The following is a 19,324-nucleotide window of genomic DNA, read 5'->3' as shown; positions in this document are numbered from 1 at the left end:
AAATGTTAAAGAGTCAATTAAAGATTAGACAAAGCGTTTCAATGATAAACCTCTTAGTGTAATACAGTCATTTCATCAAATATCCCGGTTATGTCATAAAACATGACTCAGTATCTACTTATAACATTCCATATTAGTTCTCATAATTCATGACTAAACTTGTGAATTTAGGAATTTAACTTTCTTCAAATTCATCATGATTTGACTAAAGACTTTATACAAGTTAACATAAAATTGAGAACAAGTGAGATACATCCACGAATATCACTTAGGGTGATGAATCCTTTTTTTACTACTCTTTCATTTTTGTATGCTTTATGGCTTACCCAAAAACACCCTATTTAGACATCTGGTCACTTCCAAACGTAATTATATTTGATAAGAGGATATCAGTTAAAATTCTATTTAAGAAAGTATACGTATTAAATAGATAGTATATTAATAAGTAGAGTATCAATTCCTCAAAAAATTATTCTAAAAATTTGCTAAGTATTAAAATTAAAACAATTTAGTTTTATTCAAACAATCAAAATTTGGATAACTAAAATAAATAAAAATTAATCAACTAGAACTAAACTAATTAACGCTAATTAAAAATCAAAGCAAAAATATTATGGAGTAATAATCAAAATAGAAAAACCTAAGATTACAATATCCTCACACTTGATCTAAATCTTGCCTCTCTCTCTCCTAACTTAATCCCTAAATCTTACCTTTCTCTTAACTTAATCCAATGCATTGAATTGCTAATCTAGAGTCCTCAATTATTTATAATGCTCTCTCAAGTCTCTTATAAAAATATCTACTTTAGCTAAAACATTATATTCCTATATGAATTGAAATTAAAACAGACTCAATAAGTCCAGGTTCTAATATTACTACATACAGCATATAGGTATATTCTTATTCGATACACAAATCAATTTATTCATTCAATTAAATAAATATGATCATATGCTATTCCAATTTTAGTTTACACTAAACTCCGTTTCTCAAGTTGGTTTAGATTTCTAGATTAATTTAATTGGTGAACAAGCGATTAAAAATATTAAGAATAAATTAGAATAAATAATTTTATCCCATTGAAAATAAACTGGAAAGAGATTAAAAATTTAAATTACATGTGAGTTCAATTGTAATCTTAAAAAAATAAATTTAGCTACTCTTAGTTGCAATGAAAACAAAAACCATATTAAGTTTAGCCATCAAGAGTAACCAAGAATAATAAAAGCTAAGAAAAAAAAAATAAATTTTGGCAGCCTTAATCTTCAATCTTTAACCGTAGCTTCTAGCTTCTTGAACCTGTCTTAGGATTTTTCCTCAATGTGTTTATGTATCTAACTTCTCTTTAAGCTAATTATTTATAAACTAACTTAACATAATTCTACCTAAACTAAAATATTTTAGTATTAAAATACTTAATATGGGCTTAAAATAAGTATAAGGTCTAATGGGGACTTAGTCAACTCATAGCTTGCTCCTTTCCATTTTGTTTCTACAAATTTTCCAGCTCAATGTTGCGGCACACCCCATTTAAGCCGCGATGTTCCCTTTGCTTCATGCCTTCTTCTTGTCGACTACTGTACTCTGTCAACTTCAACTACAATTATTTCCGCCTTTGAAGCAAAACTGGACAAAGTGATCCCCATGCAAGTTGTAGTTCTATCTTTCAGCTTTCCAATGGTCCAAGATCACATCATTTGGAGATATAAAGTGAGAGTTATGCTCAAAAGACCGTGACATGTACAAACAAAAACTAAACTCGTTAAATACCTTTCTTCACCCAATTAAACCTTATGCTTCTAGAGTTCTACAAAAGTATAAAAACTAATAAATAATAAATAAACTAAGATAAATAAACATAAAATTAGTATAAAATAAATTAATTAAAAATGATTAAATTATAACTTAAATTGAAGAACTTAGTTAACTTTTAAAAACAATTTAAGATAAAAATAATTTTATAAGATAGAATTATCAAAAGGTTAAGGATAGAATACATTATCATTAAAAGATTCTCAATCTATTAGGAAAGTGTTTTACATGCTAATATAATAAATATAGGCACTTTGGACTACTTTAGCGTCTAATGGACTTAAAGTTTAGCTTCTAGAAGATCCTCAGTTGCATGATGTGGTTAGGAGTTCATATTGAATCTTCATTAGAGCTAGTCGATGGACCCTTGTGATGAAGGGATAGTGCTGAGTAAATAGATATGTATTTATTTTTTATTTGTATTTTTCACATATTTTCACATTTTTGACTTTTTATTTTTAATTGATTTTAATAAAAATAATTCAATTTGTATCCATGTTTTTGTTAATTAAAAAAATATTCTTTACATATTTGCAATATTTAAAATTATTTCTTTTACATATTTGTATTTATGTGCTTTTTAATTTTTTATCATTATGTTTTAAAAATTGAAATTATTTTTTAAATATCAACAAAATTTTACTGACAAATTCATACTTTTTGTTGATGGAATTTGCTAATAAGGTTTGCATACAATCTATCGGCTATTTCATCAACAGTCTATTGATATAATAGGTGATTATCACTGATTACACCCTCAATCAAAGAATTGGCTATTTTTTTGATAAAGTGGCTGACAAAATATTCTATTGACGCATTATTCCGTCATCAAGGAAATAGAAAAATCAGTGAGGATATTTTTGACCATGTAGAGACAGATCTTTCTATTGATATTTTCATCGATAAATTAAAATATTGAAAGATTATGAAGCTTTGGTAATGTTAAATAACTTATGTTCTAATAAATTCAATTCCTTGAAATAAGCAAGCCCTCTTTTCTTACTTATAGATTGAACAACCAAGCCTTTTTCTTGAATTGGATTTGGAACAATAACCAAACCTCTTTACATGCTTATTGATTGAATTGGGTTTGGAACAACGTGAGGTTTTATATGTATACCTTAAACGCTGACGTGGCACCATTCTATTGCACCAACAACGTAAGTTCTGTACGTCGAAGTCCACGGGAGAAAAAACAGAAAAAGCTCGAAAAGAACACACAACACCTCCTTCAACGTTAAAAACGACATCGTCCAGCCATCTAGAGAGACTCCTTTCTCAAAGGTCTTCCAACATCCTTAAACTCTCTCTTTTCTCCACAATGTTCGAAGCCTAAAGATTTTCCAGGAAAAAATAATCCCTGTTTGTTTCTGAGGAAAAAAAAAAAGGAAAATTCCATTTGCACCTTTTTTTATTTCTTCAGAATATGGCAACCCAAAAACCCCAAAGAACTCCAGAAGAAGTTGAGGATATAATCTTAAGAAAAATCTTCCTTGTAACCCTTAAAGAAAACCAAGAAAACTCTTCCTCTGATCCAAAAGTAGTTTACCTTGAGATGACCGCAGCTGAGATCTTAAGTGAAGGAAAAAGTCTTTTCCTTTCACGTGATTTAATGGAAAGGGTTTTAATTGATCGTCTTTCTGGTGACTTTCCCAATTCCGAATCTCCTTTTCTTTATCTCATTGGTTGTTATAGAAGAGCTCATGAAGAAATCAAGAAGATTTCCAACATGAAAGACAAAACGCTGCGTTCTGAGATGGAGGCCGCTGCCAAACAGGCTAAGAAGTTGGCTGCTTCTTATGCTAGGATTCATCTGGGAAATCCTGAGTTGTTTTCTAATGGGAATTTAAGGGATAGTAACTTGAAAACGGGTTCTTCTTTGTCTTCGAATTCGCCTTTGTTGCCATTACTTTTTGCTGAAGTTTCCAGTGGAGTAATGCTTGATGGGTTTGGAGGGAATGAATTGGGAAGTGGCGTAGACTGCCCACCAGGGTTCTTGGAAGAGTTCTTGAAGGATTCAGATTTTGATACTTTAGACCCGATTTTAAAAGGGTTGTATGAGGATTTAAGAGGGAGTGTTTTGAAAGTTTCAGCTTTGGGGAATTTTCAGCAACCTTTGAGGGCTTTGTTGTATTTGGTACATTTCCCTGTTTGTGCTAAGAGTTTGGTTAATCATCCTTGGTGGATACCTAAAGGGGTTTACTTGAATGGACGTGTTATTGAAATGACTAGCATTTTGGGTCCCTTTTTTCATGTTAGTGCTTTGCCCGATCATACCATTTTCAAGAGCCAGCCCGATGTTGGGTGAGTTTTGATACTGATTTTGCATTTTGGTGTGCGTGCTGTCTGTCGTAATGCTTGTTTTAGTTTTGTGATGTTTATTGAGAAAGATTATTGATTCTGTGTGTTTATGAAAGATTATTAATTTTGTGTGTTTATGTTTAATTATAATATTTAATTGGGTTCTAGTGGGTATGGAGTAGCTATGAGAAGTTATTGAATACATTGACAGCATAAAAGATTGTGATTTTGCTTTGTGATATGAATTTAACGATTGAAGACATTGGATTCCTGGTGCTAGTATTCTTTTAGGAGTTCCAAACTGACCTTGTTAATGGAAAGAGAGGTTAAGTTTCAGCTGACTGACATTAGAAACCATGGTTAAGTTACCTTGTCCATCCTGCTAACCTTAAATTATGAAGAAAAACAATGTATTCGGTGCAGTTACTTAATGGAGATGTGCAGGGATAGCAAGCTAGCAATGGCAGTGAATTGCAGCATTTGTCTTTGTGGTAATGGGGGTCTCTTAAAACCTTTGTGGATGGCTGACTCAAAATTAAATTGCTTGCTGGCTTTTAACTATATTATAGCAGTCTTGATTGCTCATCTCTGCATTATGTGCAAGTGACCTCTAATGGGAAGATTTAGCAACTTTTCTCTTATTGAAGGCTGCTTGTCTGAATTTGGATTTCTTGGTTGGCTTTTGTTGATGTTGTCTAGTGTGAAGTGAGGCTAGATTCAACCTATAAGTTATTCTACCTTATCTTTACCTTCTGCATTTGTACTCGAGTAGGGCTTGCAGGTGCTGATTGTTCTCTGGAATAAGGTTGGATAGTTAGCAACTAGGCTGACTTATCTATATGTGCATGTGATATAATTTGGAACTCATGCTTAGCTTTTTTCTTATACTTGTGAGAAGGTCTTCTCTTTTACTTTGAGAGAGGCTTGATGAAGTGCTTGAGTCCATTGATGGTAAGATGTTTAATGTTGATCTTTATTTAATTGGAAGTAACTTGATGTTTGAATTTTTGAGGGAAAGAAGAAATATTGCAGGAAGGTAGCTTATTCGTATATTTGACAAACCCTTTGGATCTTTCAAGTCGTGATTGAAGATCCATGCCATTTAGTTTATTTCATAGTTTATCTCAATCTTAAAAGTTTTTATGCAATTATCTTTAGTTATGAAATCTTTTTCTTTTCTATTAGCTTTTGTTGAGTAATAAATTGTGTCTCTTCAAAATACAGCCAGCAGTGCTTCTCAGAAGCATCAAGTCGACGACTAGATAACTCATTCATCAAGACTATCATGAATACTTTATATGACGGTCTGGCAGAAGTTCTTCTGTGTCTCCTTAAAAATACCGAGACCCGTGAGAGTGTCCTTGAGTATCTTGCAGAAGTCATCAATAAAAATGCATCCAGGGCCCATATACAGGTTCTATTTTTTACCACTCCTTAATAACATTTTTGAGTGGCAGTTACAATACTTATCAATGACCAAAAGCTCAATTATGGCCATTGATACTGCATTGCTGATCGATGACTATTTGTTCTTTGGTTTACTAAGAATGTTTTAAGTGAAATGCTGGTGTCTCTTTTGAATTACATTTATTTGATTTTGCTTTCAATGTATAAGAATATTTATACTTGGTTTCTTTGACACAATGTCAATGTTGTTGATGACATCTATGATAGGTTGATCCTATATCTTGTGCTAGTTCTGGAATGTTTGTCAATCTCAGTGCTGTTATGCTTCGACTTTGTGAACCGTTTTTGGATGCAAATTTAACAAAAAGAGATAAGATTGATCCAAACTATGTCTTTTACTGTAATCGTTTGGATTTGAGGTGAGGACCTTTTATTCAGTGGAGATCAGTTTGCTTTTAACTGTTATATTCATTGACTTCTTTTCCTAAGTATTCTCTATGAACCTGTGTTAGGGGGCTAACTGCTCTGCATGCAACCTCAGAAGAAGTTACTGAATGGATTAACAAAGATAATCCTGTAAAAACTGATGGGACCAGACCACATGGCGATGGTGAAAATCGTCTGCTGCAATCTCAGGAAGCTACCAGTTCTGGAAGTACCCTCAGTGTGAAGCCAACCTCAAGTAGTGGTGAAAAAGCTAAATATCCATTTATTTGTGAATGCTTCTTTATGACTGCTAGGGTACTCAACTTGGGCCTCCTAAAGGCATTTTCTGACTTCAAGCATCTAGTCCAGGTAATGCGTTACTGATTCTTGAGCTTTTTCTGTTCTCTTGTTTCTTCTCTGATGAGTGACAACATATGGTTTGCCCCCACCCAGGACATTTCAAGATGTGAAGATACTCTTGCCACCTTAAAAGCTATGCAGGGACAGGCACCTTCTTCACAACTGGAGCTGGATATATCTAGGCTTGAGAAAGAAATAGAACTACATTCGCAGGAAAGATTTTGTTATGAGGCTCAAATTTTGAAGGTACATCCCCTCTCTTCCCCACCAAGTGTCTGCCCACGCTCAACACACCAACAAATACACATGGGTTTGCTTGTCTACTGAACTTTAAAGTGAATTAATATCTTTTCTGTTAATTGGAAGCTATGTTATCTTGTACAGTCTTAGGGTGTCAAAATGTTCAAACTTTGAACCATTGCATTAGCCACTTTGAATAGTTGTGATCACTTTTATTCCCCCCCTTCTGCCTTATTCTCCTTTGACACCGAAAGAAAAAAGAAGAAACAATAAGAAGAAGAAGATTCCAAGAGAAACAAAAGCCTATGCCTCTTCCTTTCTCCATGTTATAAGAGTGCCCTTTTCTCTTTGTTTTTCTTTGTTGTTTTCCCTCTTCTTCCATATAATAGGATTTTTTTCCCCTTCTGGAATAGGAGATTTTGTATTTTTATGATTGTAAAATCTTTGTTATTGAGATATTGAGAAAAGGAAAAATTATAAATTTGTTAGTATTTTGATGTATTGCTTGCTTCTTTTCACAAGGATGGGGCACTTATTCAACATGCACTTTCATTCTATCGACTAATGGTGGTTTGGTTAGTTGGCTTGGTTGGCGGATTTAAAATGCCTCTACCATCTACTTGTCCAATGGAATTTGCTTCGATGCCAGAGCACTTTGTGGAAGATGCTATGGAACTATTAATATTTGCCTCCCGGATTCCAAGAACTTTGGATGGGGTTTTACTGGTAGGATTTATATGAGATAGCTTTGTGCTTCATTATACCTCATGTTCATTCTTACGATTATGGTTTTATTTTATTTATTTTGCCTTTTGCTTGGCAGGATGACTTTATGAATTTTATTATTATGTTTATGGCAAGTCCTCAATTTATCAAGAACCCCTATCTCAGAGCAAAAATGGTTGAAGTTTTGAACTGTTGGATGCCCCGTGGAAGGTTATTCAATCTCTTTCGAAAGATATATACTGTTGTCACATGTCTCTACCTTAAGAAATTTTCCCTAAGTTTACACTACTTTGCTTCCTTCTTTCCAGCAGTTCATCTGCCACATCTACACTATTTGACGGGCATCAATTGTCCTTGGAATATCTTGTGAGGAATCTTTTGAAGCTTTATGTTGACATTGAGTTCACAGGTTCTCATACACAGGTAACTTATATGCATTAAATTTGATAAAGAGAGATAATTTGTTAACAATTTAGTTCTAGATATCATGTTACCTGTTTCTTTAAGGTTATAATTTGTTGACTTTTGCATGTCTCCAATGTGGTTGTGGGCCACCTTTGATGAACTACACTGCTTGTATCTTCTCTATACGCAGTTCTATGATAAGTTCAACATCCGCCATAATATTGCTGAACTTCTTGAATACCTTTGGCAAGTTCCTAGTCATCGTAATGCGTGGAAACAGGTAGGGTCTTCTTCATGGGCTGGTACATGTGGCATTTGTTGATGGTTTGTGTTTTTGTTTGAACAATCAATGCATTTCCTAAATTGAACTGTAATATTCAATATCAGATTGCTAAGGAAGAAGAAAAGGGTGTTTATCTGAATTTCTTGAACTTCCTGATCAACGATAGCATCTACCTCCTTGATGAAAGTCTCAACAAAATTCTTGAACTCAAAGAGCTTGAAGCTGAGATGTCAAATTCTGCAGAATGGGAGCGCAGATCAGCTCAGGAAAGGCAAGAGAGAACTCGACTATTCCACTCCCAGGAGAACGTCAGTATTTCTTTTCCCTTTTCCCCCTTAAAATGTGTATGCATGATTCATGTTTTTGAATTTAGACTTCAATTAAACATATATGACTGATTATTTTCAGATTATACGGATTGATATGAAGTTGGCTAATGAGGATGTTAGTATGCTGGCATTTACATCTGAGCAGATTACAGCTCCTTTTCTACTTCCTGAGATGGTAACATCTTTTCATCTGGACCTATGCTTGTTATCCTTAAAATTTATGCTGACAAGTTGTTACTGTGTTTTTTAATAATGAAGTTTACGTTGTTGTCTCTTTTCTATCTTCACTTAATCAATTTTCATTCCTTGTTTCCTTTTTGCAGGTTGAAAGAGTGGCCAGCATGCTCAATTACTTTTTATTGCAACTAGTGGGCCCCCAAAGAAAATCTCTTAGTCTGAAAGTCCCTGAAAAGTATGAGTTCCGTCCAAAAGAATTACTCACGCAGGTTGGCATAAAGTGGATTTTTCATTTTGGCATATACTAATATAAAGAGGAAGGAGGAGGTTACTGATTTGCTCAAAAAGTCACTTTGACCTTAACTGATATTTTTTGTCCTGCCAATTGCTTGATTGTTTTGAACCAACAATTGGTGTTGATAAAGAATGGAAAGAGTTATGCACTAACTCTTATTCTTTTATTTATTTTAAGATCGTCCACATATATGTTCATCTGGCAAGGGGTGATGCCAAAAACATATTTCCGGCGGCTATCTCCAGTGATGGTCGTTCATACAATGAACAGGTAATTGTTAGCTGTGGACTAGCTATATATATATATATATATATATATATATAAATGTTTTAAGTTATAAGTTTCTTTTATGGATATATTAGAATGTTTTAAGTTGTAGAAAACACAATCTGAAAATTCAAGTTTGCTCCAGTTGTTTAGTGCTGCAGCAGACGTGCTTCAGAGAATTGGCATGGATGGGAGGATTATAGAAGATTTTATTGAACTTGGTGCAAAGGCTAAAGCTGCAGCTTCTGAGGCCATGGACGCTGAAGCTGCCCTTGGAGATATACCCGATGAATTCCTTGATCCGATTCAAGTATGTTTATTTACCTGTTGTCAAAATTTGAAATTATTCTTGTTAGTACCATTCCAGCTATGCTATTTCTTTTGGTGTCCTGCATGCCTAAATATTTGCTTAGTTTCGGGGTTTGGGTGGATGTGCCCATTTAGTGAGTACTTTGTCAAAACAGAAAAGCAAATGAAAAAGGATCACTGACCACAGAAAATACCGGTTCTCTTCTTTCCTGCAGTATACTTTAATGAAGGATCCAGTGATTTTACCATCTTCAAGGATCACAATAGACAGGCCTGTCATCCAGAGACATCTTCTAAGTGATAGTGTATGTTCTCACGGGTCTACACTTTTAAGGATAATTCTGCCAAATAGTTAATTTGCTGATAGATAATACTTAATAATATGATTGCAGACTGACCCATTCAATCGATCCCACCTTAATGCGGATATGCTGATTCCAAACACTGAATTGAAGGCACGAATTGAGGAGTTTATCAGGTCCCCTGAATTGAAGAGGCGTGGAGAAGGTTTAAACATGCAGAGCTCCAAGGGAACAATACAACCAACAAGTGGGGAAATGTTAATTGACTAGGGCGGGCGTTGTAAGGTTACATTGTGATGATGGATTACGTTTTATATTATTGTGAATGGTGGACAGGTGCAATGTATCTAGTCTAAATGTCAATCATATTTCATATAGAAGTCAACCTCACTGGGAAAATCCTTGAAGTGTCTTAGCCAGTAAAGTTTCTGAAACAATACTGCACAAAAAGGATAAACCATATGAAATCAAATACATGTATGAATAATCCAATTGTTTTATGCTTAAGTTCCAATGAAGATGAGCTTAGCTCCGCTCTGTTTGCGGTGGCACGAAGGAACCTACGCTGGTATGAAAATAATTCAAATTCTGCATTATCATCATCTTGTTAAAAATGTTGGGCATGCAGTGAGCCAAAGCTGCCGCTTCTATCTCTGCTCGCAGCAAAGGCAGTGCCAGAAATGAATTATACCGTATGATGGTATTGGATCATCGTTTAGCAAATAGAAAGAAAAGGCTTACTTAAACAATTACTATTTCATTTTTCTTCATTGCAAAAATGTTTGAAGCTCTTTAAAACTATAAGAAAACAATCCACTACAAATGTCCTTGCACCAAAACACTTATAGCAGCTACAATGATAAATCATATCTAGACCGTGACACACTACCAAGTTGCATTCTTTGACTACACAGCATTACATCTGACAAGTCTCGCTTAATCTACCAGCTTGATCAATTGGTCCTTTTCTTGGGTGGCTTGAAATGAATTGTTTTCCATTTCTCAGCAGCCACATCTCAGATTTTTATGTTGCAATTTATGATTATCTTACAATGGTGAATCATCCATCCAGCAGTTGACTACTCCATCACAGCCCTGGCACTGCCATAGTGGCCTTCCGCTTAGCATACTCATTAGCTATGCTAATTGCGCTATTATTATGACGCAACAAAAACTCCGCAAGTAAGATTTGGCTTTCTTCCTCATTCAGATCACCATGACAACCCTGATTTAGAATGAAAAATATGTAATTGCTATAAATTGAAGCAGACAAATGACTTCATTGCAAATACTAGATGCATAATTATCAAAGAAACTATGTCCCAAAAGGAATGACCCCACCGATAGAACTTTGGACACTTCAACTTGCAGATCCCACAATCAAACCATGCGAAAGGGGTTGCGGTTTATGTAATGCAGAGGGCTATCTTTACTTATCTAGCTCAAGGCTCAATGGCACTCAATAAGAAACCGTCCGAAACTTGAACAAGGATGCTAAATATGTGAAAGTAAATAGAAATAAACAGAGTAAAATGTAATTCAACATCCCTCAGTTTGGCACACACATCAAGAAAACTCCTGCGACTTGAATGGGACTCTTAACAATGTAAAAGTAAACTATAAACATTCCACATACATAGACACAGGACGTTCCTCGGTGCATAGCAAAAATAAATTTGGATTGTCACATCAACAACAACAATCTTATGCCATAGACCAGGGAAACATAAGTATGGAGCAATAGGTTCTTTCAGAGTTTTATGTAGAAAGAGGTTTCTGCACATATTTTCTACTATCTCTATGATCCCACAAGACTCAGAATGATAGAACAATCACAATTAGTAAATCCGTAAAATATCTATGAAAATAGGGAGTAAATATTACCAGGCGAGTTGTTCTGTCACAAACAGCATGGTGCATGACTATGCCTGCAGCCACTGAAACATTGAAAGAGTCCACCATGCCTTTCATTGGAATACTACAATGCAAATCTGACAGTTCTAGGGCCTCATCACTTATTCCCCTGCAATCAGGGTCCCAGCAACCTCAACTAACATCAAAAGAGACAGGAATAGAAAGCACCGTGACAAAAAATTTGGCCACATTACAGAAGCAAAATAATGCATATTATATCACAAACTTAAAACATATTCACAAAACTAGGGCTTCAGATGGACTTGGAATGACAAAATCATAAACAAATAGTCTTTAATAAATTTTTCCTCGTTTTGTTTTATTGTTTTCAGCTAGATATTTGATGTTGTTATGAACTACAGAAAATTTAACTCAGAATGTAACTACTAAATTCTAATGCTAATCATATACGGTATAGGAGCAGCACACTTGAAAAACCAACAAACTACCATAGAAAAAAAGATTAGAATTTTACACATGTAAGTTACCTATTTTCATTCCCAACTACAATTGCAGTTGGGCTTGACCAGTCCATGTCGTATATGGATACCTGAAAATAGAAGCAATAGTCAATGGCATATTTTTGCAGACTTAGACCCCTAGAAGTTTGATCACCAGTGGCCATCCAGTTGTTCAAAAATTCTATATTGTCAGTGACGATCAAAACCTGATTTAAGAGGAAAAAGGTGCATTCTGATATAAGGATAAAATACATTTATTTATCCTACACACAAAAATTGTAGTAAGTACAACCAAAGATGGTAAAATGATCAATACCGCATCCATCCCTACATGTGTTGTAGCTATCTGATAACCACGTGATTTTAAAACTTCAAAGCACTCTTTGGGAGACTTCCAGAGTTCGATGTCCAACCATTTCTCTGTACCCATGCTAACATGACGGTTGTCTCTGTATCTGCAATATACATTTGATGTTAGAAAAGCAATAGATTAATCCAATGTTCATCCTAAACCAACTTAAAACACAATACATAAAGCTAATCAAAGTAACAATTTGCTCTAATATGCAATAATAATTAGGCATAACAACTTAAAACTGTCGAATTAACAACCATCACCCAGCACAAAACCCTTTTGGCATGAAACCTCTTACCACCTTTTTGAGCTGTCACATGACACCACATGAACTGACTGCAACCCTAGTGCATCAGCAGACCTGAACGTGGCCGAAACATTGCCAAAATCGCACAACCCCTCAACTACCAAGCAAACTGAATAGCTCCTATTTCTCACCACCCTCTTCAACCTTTCTTTCCTCTCCTCCATCAAATATGGTCCCACCGCCTCCAGCACCTCCCTGCTGGTCAGGTAGTCACTCCCACACTTAAACCTATCCAAGTAAGGAAACCACTTACTGGGTACTTCCATCCCAGATTTCCTCTCCATTTTCATCAACCTTGCCACATCATCTTGGTGAGTCAGCAGGTGCTCCACGGTGTCCTTTTCCAATTCTTCCGGGGATTCATCTTCTAAAGGGGCAGCTTCCTGTACCGCGGAGAAAGGCCTCGTTCGGATTCTACTAGAACAAATTCTACTGCATAAAGGAGCTGCATTTAACCAAAACAAAACCCAAAGTAGGATAAATAAAAAGATGGGTTCTTTCATCTAAACTCAATCATATCTGGATCTTGCATTTCTCAATCAATAAAAGAAAAAGGCATTGCATTTAAACAAAAGAACATGAAAAGAGGAAAAACAAAATATGGGGTTTTGTTTTTCCAAAAAGAAAAAAAAATCCAGCCCCAATCATCAAGGTTATCTAATTTTGCAAATAACAAGAAAAAATGGGTTTTGTTTGTTGTAAAAATGTTTTAAAAAAAGGTATATGAGATGAGAGAGAAATGAAACGTACCTGAAGTGAGGGGGCGAAGAGAGAGAGGAAGGAAGAGGGGTTTGAGGTTCAAGTCAAGTTTGGATTGAAGAGTAGATAACGGTGTACGGATGAGGGTTTTAGAAGCACTCATTACTTTTTTGGGGTCTTTACAGAGAAAAAAAAATCAGTTGGGACTGGGTTTGGCGCCAAGGAGTTGCAGTGTGCAGTTGATGGAAGCTTTTAATTCAAGGGTTTTTCTCATGGCTAGGATATTTGGACAGGTTTGGAAGCGAAGTGGCTTACAACACAAACGATGTCGTTTGCGGGTTTCCTTCTTTTTTTTTTTCGTTTATGTGTCCTCATGGGAATGATTAGTGGGAAAATTTTAACTACTAATAACCCTTTAATATAGTATTAATGTATCAGTAAAGCCAATTATGAACCTTGTTTGACCTATGCTACATAAAAATGGTTAAATTAGCAGGAGTTGCAGCACAAATTCAGAATTATTTTAGACCATTTTTTTTCATTTTAAAAAAGGGAATGGGGTGCAATTCTAGCAAAGAGAGTCTTGAGTCTTGACTTGAACTTATGTTCCTGGCTAAATTGGCATTAGTGGAGCAAAGTGATCCAATTTCAAGATATCAAATTGGCATAGCAAATAGTTTTTTATTCCAACCTTTCTTAACCTGTAATCCAAGTGCAGGATGCTGCAGCAGTGAACATGATTTATACCCCTCTTGCTGCTTTTTATTAGCATTATCAACACTGAATTTGTTTTGCTCAGAACATTTTCCCAAGTGCTGTCAAATGTTATTGAACTGCGGTTTCTGAAACTAATACTCTCGTAATTCGTCTTACTATGGAATTGCTTCGGTTACCTTGCTTCACCTGGCCATCAAAATTCAACTGTTTGGTCTCGAGCAGGAATCAAACAAGTCGAAAATCCTCAGCGGGTTGGGAGTCAAATCAGTTAACCATTTTTCGGCAGTCTGCTAGAAATATCAGGCCACTCCTTTCAGTATTGGCCGCTCTTAATCACTGATTTCATCTGCAAAAGTTCACAGGATAACAGTTTAATAAAAAAAGAAAAGAAAACGAACAAGTTGCTTCTATTTTTTCATATTACAATACTGTATATCCAACAGGAAACCTATTCTAATAACATTTGCAGCAGCAATCAGACAAAAATGGGAAATCTCGAGGAGAGCTCTTTTCATGGTTATTGGGCGGTAACTGGCTCCCAGAAAACCAGAATCAAGGACAATAAACGATAGTTCCCCTCTTTGAAAGTTAGTTCATCAAGTCAATGTATATGATTTTCAATCCCATTAGAAGAATGCCTAACTGCATCCACTTTGAATGTTAGTTGATCAGAAATCCTGACCTGACTGTCAAACTGTCACGAGGAGAAACTAGTTAAAGCTACCACAGATTTCAGTACTAAAATGTCTCTCCATTAGAGGAAATTAAACTTAGAAATATTCCATCAATATCCATCTGCTCGTGTATAAATGCATATAAGTTCCCAAAGAACCTTTACCTCAGATATTTGTGTTGCCAAAATGTCGATTTTCCAAGGTTCTGAAACATCCCAGCCTCACATTGCTCTCTTTCCAAGTGCTGGAATGGGTCACCTGACCCCTTTTCTCCGTCTTGCTTCCGTGCTATTGTCACACAATTGTATGGTAACTCTGATCACTACTAAATCTACTGTATCAGTAGCCGAGTCCACATATATTTCTTTCTTTCTTTCAACACATCCAGAAATCAAACATATTGAATTCCAAGTTCCTCCTATGCAACCTTCCAATACCACTACAGATGATCCTTTCTTCATCCAATTCAAAGCTACTAGCCGTTCTGCCCATCTTATACATCCTTTAATATCTTCTTTATCGCCACCTCTCTCTGCCATCTTTTCTGACTTAGTAGTAGCCTCTGGTGTCAGCAAAGTTGCTATTGATCTTGGTATTCCTAATTACACTGTATCCACCACTTCTGTCAAGTTTCTTTCTCTTATGGCTTATCTTCCAATCCTGACATCTGATGCTGCTAGACTGAGCGACAGATCTACTGAAATTGAGATACCAGGCCTAGCCCCACTGCCTATATCAAGCATTCCACCTCCATTCTTTAACCCTGATCATCTTTTTACAGCAACCCTTGTATCAAATGCCATAGCTCTCCCGGATTGCAAAGGAATTCTAATGAATACATTTGACTGCTTTGAGCCTGAAACTCTTTCAGCAATCAACAATAAGAGAGCTTTAAGAAATCTCCCTCCAATTCTCCCCATAGGGCCATTGGAAACTTATGAGCTCAAGAAGGACCAGGGTCAGTATCTACCATGGCTAAAGAACCAACCAGCAGAATCTGTTGTGTTTCTAAGCTTCGGAAGCAGAACAGCCATGTCAAAGGATCAAATAAAGGAATTAAGAGATGGACTAGAAAAAAGTGAGTATCGATTCCTTTGGATACTGAAGATGAAAACAGTTGACAAGGATGACAGTGAAGATTTGGAAGACTTGTTAAGCTCTTCATTTCTAGAAAGAACAAAGAACAAGGGTATGGTATTAAAGGAGTGGGTGAACCAGCAAGATATTCTAGCACATCCTGCGGTTGGAGGCTTTGTAAATCATTGTGGGTGGAACTCAGTGATGGAAGCAGCTCAGAGAGGGATTCCAATGCTGGCATGGCCTCAACATGGGGACCAAAGAGCGAACGCAGAGGTTTTGGAGAAGGCAGGGCTTGGAATATGGGATAGGACATGGGGCTGGTGTGGTCAGAGGTTGGTTAAAACAGATGAGATTCAGAAAAGGATCAGTGAGCTGATGACAGATGCGAAGCTGAAGAGTAGAGCCAAGAAGGTAGGAGAAGAAGCTAGGAAAGCCACTGGAAATGGTGGGAGTTCCATAAAGACAATCATGGAAGTCATTGAATCGTTAAAGCAAAACAACAGGAGCTGAGGTTTCCCCTTTTTGGTCAATTTCTTATTAATTTCCTTATTGTTTTAGGTTCTCTTAAAAGAAAAACCAAAACTAGAATGGGATATTGTTGAAGCAGGAATTTTCTTGACTTCAGCCAATGTTCTTAGTTTAATTGGCATTAGTGGAACAGTGTGATCCAAGTCAATGTATGAGCAAATTTTAGTTAACTTTTTTAATTGAACTTTTCTTAACGTGTAAGCTATGTGAAAGATGCTGCACTAAACATGTTGTTTAACTTTTTATCCTCTTTTGGCTGCTTATATGCTATTCAGTCACATATACAATGAATCTGCTCCATGTTATTCTTATACTGCAGAGACAATGCTAAGCAGTGCCTTCGGATTCTGTAGATTCCGAAAGTCATGATAAAAACAAGATGTCATCAGCTTAATCTGTTTTATTTTTTTTCCCATGAATCAGGTAAATCTGGAAACTGTCATTTTACTTTGTTAAGCTTGGAGTTCCAAATGTACACTTCAATTAAAATTAAAAAATGGAAGAAATAGAATCCATTATCTTGGCAGCTGAGCATTTAGTTCATTGATTGGTGTATGATCTCCTTACTTAAAGAATAATGTTCGAATCCTCCTTCCCCTAAATAAAAAAAAAATTCATTACCTTATATTGACAAAAATATTATCACAACTCGAAGTAGGAACCACTCTTGTTCTCAAAAAAATAGAGGTTTTGAGAGATTGAGTGTCTTGAATGAGAATGTAAATGATCTAGGTAGCAAAAAGTTGGAATTGTTTAATGTTTACACCTCTGTCTTCAAGCATCTGAATTTTTTATCTCTTAACAGAAATACATAAATTCCACACAGAAATCTAGAACATAGGTCCTTATATTACCACAAAATTCAAGTGATTGACTTTTGCTGTTGTTAGGTACAATGATTGTATCTGGGAAGTAAGTCTCATGATGTTCAAGGAACCTACCGCTCTAATACTTCATTATTTGATACTCTGCAACATGTGCAGCATTGCAATCAAGTGTAGGACTATGAATGTTCAAAATGCTCATCTTGCTTAACAAAGCATAGAATTGTCTTGGTTTTAAAGCTTTTGTAAGTAAATCTACTATCTACAATTCAGTACGAACATGTTTTGGAGGAATGATCCCAGCTAAAATCTATTCTCTAATGAAATGGAAATCTATCGCAATGTCCTTAGTCTTGTCATGAAGTATGGGATTTTTACAAGTGGACAATGTTGATCGATTGTCACAGTAAAGCTCCACTGCATTTGGATGTTTAATACGAAGATCACTAAGCACAAACAACTACCACATAATTTCACAGCAAGCAGCTACCATGTCTCTGTACTGTGCCTTCGTTCAACTTCTTACCACCACACACTGCATTCTTTGATTTCCAGCAGCTTCTTACTCCAAATACTTTTTGAGTCAAAAAACAACATATGGTAGCATTACCATATGAAAAAGATTTTGATCAGAAAAAAAAATTCCAACAAGAACAAGTGAATCAAGAAATGAAAGAATTATGTAGAGAGAAATTAATTCAGAAAAGTAGTTTCCTTTGGAGTTGTTCTGCCTTTTTTGTTATGAAATTAAAACACACAACTTGAAAGAAGAACACCAAGGTTGCTAATAAATTATATAGCTGCCCAAGGGCATGGCTGCCTCCAGCTTGTAAATCCGTCCAATGATCGGGTGGGCTTGGACAGAAAAGATATACTATTATTGTCCAATTCATCCTTCTCATAATTTATTTCAGTATTATTTTTCATGTAATTTCATTTGATTCACAAGTATTTATAATTATAAGATGAACCATCTTCGACACAAGAAAGTATGTTTTGCAAAATCTCAGAAAACTTCAAGAACGGGGAAAACTGATTTTCAAAGAGAGAATCAAGAAGTAGAGATTGAGAGAGGAAAAAATAACTGCACCAAAAAACCTTACTTTTTTTATTTGAATATTTTTGAAGTTTGAATTTTGCTAAGTTTTTTAATCTTTTTTAGGTGGTTTCTAATTTTTTTTTTAGAAATAATTTAACTTATGTGATGCCAAGTTCTATTCATACAAGTTTAGCTTAATTTCTTGTCAAAATCTCTCAATTGAGCCTCTGATTATTTAATCCCTTAATGTTGAAGGACATGCAAAGACTTGGAACATGAATGCAAAGGAGGGTGCAATTAGGCTTAAAAGCAATCAAACATGCTGAAGTTTTTAAGGAATAAATTGAGTTGTAGAAGTCCGATCGTGGTGAATTTTAAACCAATGGAAAGCCGAGAGGATGAGCTACAACTTTGATGTTTAGCACTTGGCCCAAATCAAAAGGAATCGTGACAAAAAATGAAGCTGAAAGTGAGGTCTAGAGCAACTCTGGGCAAGGCAGCTTGAAGTAGAAAAACAAGGAAACAGAACCTCCAGTGTTGCAGCACCAAGTTTCCAGTGCTGCAGCACTGTCCAAGTCAGATAATGAATATTTCTAGGGTAAGCTAAGCAAAAAAAAAGGGGTATAAAGTTTTACACTGAAAAAGAGTGGGATTTTGGAGAGGCCATTTTGGGCAAAAAGAGGCAAGAACAAAAAAGGAGAAAAAAAGAGGAATCAAGAGCTGGAAGATTCAAAAGCTGCAACAAGACATTTTCTCACTCTAGATTTGATTCTCCCTCTCTTACTCTTCTTGTAGAACAATGTTTTAGTTTACTGAAATGTGTACTTTCCTTTTGAACATGTTGAGCTAGAGTTTTTAATCTAGGATTATGGTGGATGCTATTGTGTAGTTGGAATACTTTGGATTCTTCCTCTACTTGTTTTTATGAGACTATCAATGTTTACTCAAATTTATGCTTAGTGTCTCATATGTTGCTTGATCATCAGCAAGTTGAGTATGGAGTTTTAGATAAGGCCTAAGAAGGACGATATAAAAAGACTCAAATTTGAGTAATGTATGTTCATCCCATATTAAGAAATTAAGT

At 35.5% G+C, this 19,324-nt stretch overlaps 2 protein-coding genes and 1 pseudogene across 6 annotated transcripts; 2 read left to right on the top strand and 1 right to left on the bottom strand.

Annotated features, from left to right (window-relative positions):
- Positions 1–3,091: 3,091 nt before the first annotated feature.
- Positions 3,092–10,201, top strand: LOC110426691 (U-box domain-containing protein). 2 transcript variants are annotated; one of them, XM_021441974.2, is made up of 16 exons: positions 3,092–4,119; positions 5,341–5,530; positions 5,791–5,942; positions 6,036–6,318; positions 6,403–6,555; positions 7,072–7,275; positions 7,373–7,485; positions 7,587–7,698; positions 7,871–7,960; positions 8,068–8,271; positions 8,372–8,467; positions 8,616–8,738; positions 8,942–9,034; positions 9,177–9,341; positions 9,556–9,645; positions 9,733–10,201. In XM_021441974.2, the coding sequence occupies exons 1-16, from the start codon at positions 3,242–3,244 to the stop codon at positions 9,910–9,912; spliced, it is 3,126 nt and encodes a 1,041-aa protein (XP_021297649.1). In that variant the 5' UTR covers positions 3,092–3,241; the 3' UTR covers positions 9,913–10,201. The 2 variants fall into 2 exon arrangements, with proteins under 2 accessions (XP_021297649.1, XP_021297647.1); XM_021441972.2 differs by having other exon boundaries at positions 7,584–7,698.
- Positions 10,202–10,379: 178 nt separating this feature from the next.
- Positions 10,380–14,670, bottom strand: LOC110426776 (tRNA/rRNA methyltransferase (SpoU) family protein). 4 transcript variants are annotated; one of them, XM_021442080.1, is made up of 7 exons: positions 14,544–14,670; positions 14,070–14,441; positions 12,674–13,124; positions 12,334–12,472; positions 12,045–12,223; positions 11,527–11,665; positions 10,380–10,867 (listed from the first exon to the last, which is right to left on the bottom strand). In XM_021442080.1, exons 3-7 carry the CDS (start codon positions 12,967–12,969, stop codon positions 10,730–10,732), a joined length of 891 nt encoding a protein of 296 aa, XP_021297755.1. In that variant the 5' UTR covers positions 12,970–13,124; positions 14,070–14,441; positions 14,544–14,670; the 3' UTR covers positions 10,380–10,729. The 4 variants fall into 4 exon arrangements, with proteins under 4 accessions (XP_021297755.1, XP_021297753.1, XP_021297754.1 ...); XM_021442078.2 differs by lacking the exons at positions 14,070–14,441; positions 14,544–14,670 and adding an exon at positions 13,430–14,049; XM_021442079.2 differs by lacking the exons at positions 14,070–14,441; positions 14,544–14,670 and adding an exon at positions 13,430–14,045 and having other exon boundaries at positions 12,045–12,106.
- A 276-nt stretch (positions 14,671–14,946) lies between these two features.
- Positions 14,947–16,646, top strand: LOC110426775 (UDP-glycosyltransferase 13 pseudogene; annotated as a pseudogene).
- Positions 16,647–19,324: the final 2,678 nt, after the last annotated feature.

The sequence above is a fragment of the Theobroma umbraticum genome, unplaced genomic scaffold (assembly GCF_002168275.2).
Source record: "Theobroma umbraticum cultivar Fairchild unplaced genomic scaffold, ASM216827v3 scaffold_12.0, whole genome shotgun sequence".
Classification (NCBI taxonomy): domain Eukaryota; kingdom Viridiplantae; phylum Streptophyta; class Magnoliopsida; order Malvales; family Malvaceae; genus Theobroma; species Theobroma umbraticum.
Note: the sequence above shows the minus strand (reverse complement) of the source record. Positions and strands in the feature narration are given on the sequence as shown.

Excerpts from the sequence above, each read along its gene's own strand:
- LOC110426691 (XM_021441972.2), top strand. The coding sequence starts at position 3,242 with ATGGCAACCCAAAAACCCCAAAGAACTCCAGAAGAAGTTGAGGATATA. Across the intron at positions 7,276-7,372 it reads CTTTGGATGGGGTTTTACTG|GATGACTTTATGAATTTTAT; the intron begins GTAGGATTTATA and ends TTTGCTTGGCAG. Across the intron at positions 8,272-8,371 it reads TATTCCACTCCCAGGAGAAC|ATTATACGGATTGATATGAA; the intron begins GTCAGTATTTCT and ends GATTATTTTCAG.
- LOC110426776 (XM_021442078.2), bottom strand. The coding sequence starts at position 13,541 with ATGAGTGCTTCTAAAACCCTCATCCGTACACCGTTATCTACTCTTCAA. Across the intron at positions 13,125-13,429 it reads TCTTCGCCCCCTCACTTCAG|CTCCTTTATGCAGTAGAATT; the intron begins GTACGTTTCATT and ends GGTTAAATGCAG. Across the intron at positions 12,473-12,673 it reads TCATGTGACAGCTCAAAAAG|ATACAGAGACAACCGTCATG; the intron begins GTGGTAAGAGGT and ends TGTATATTGCAG.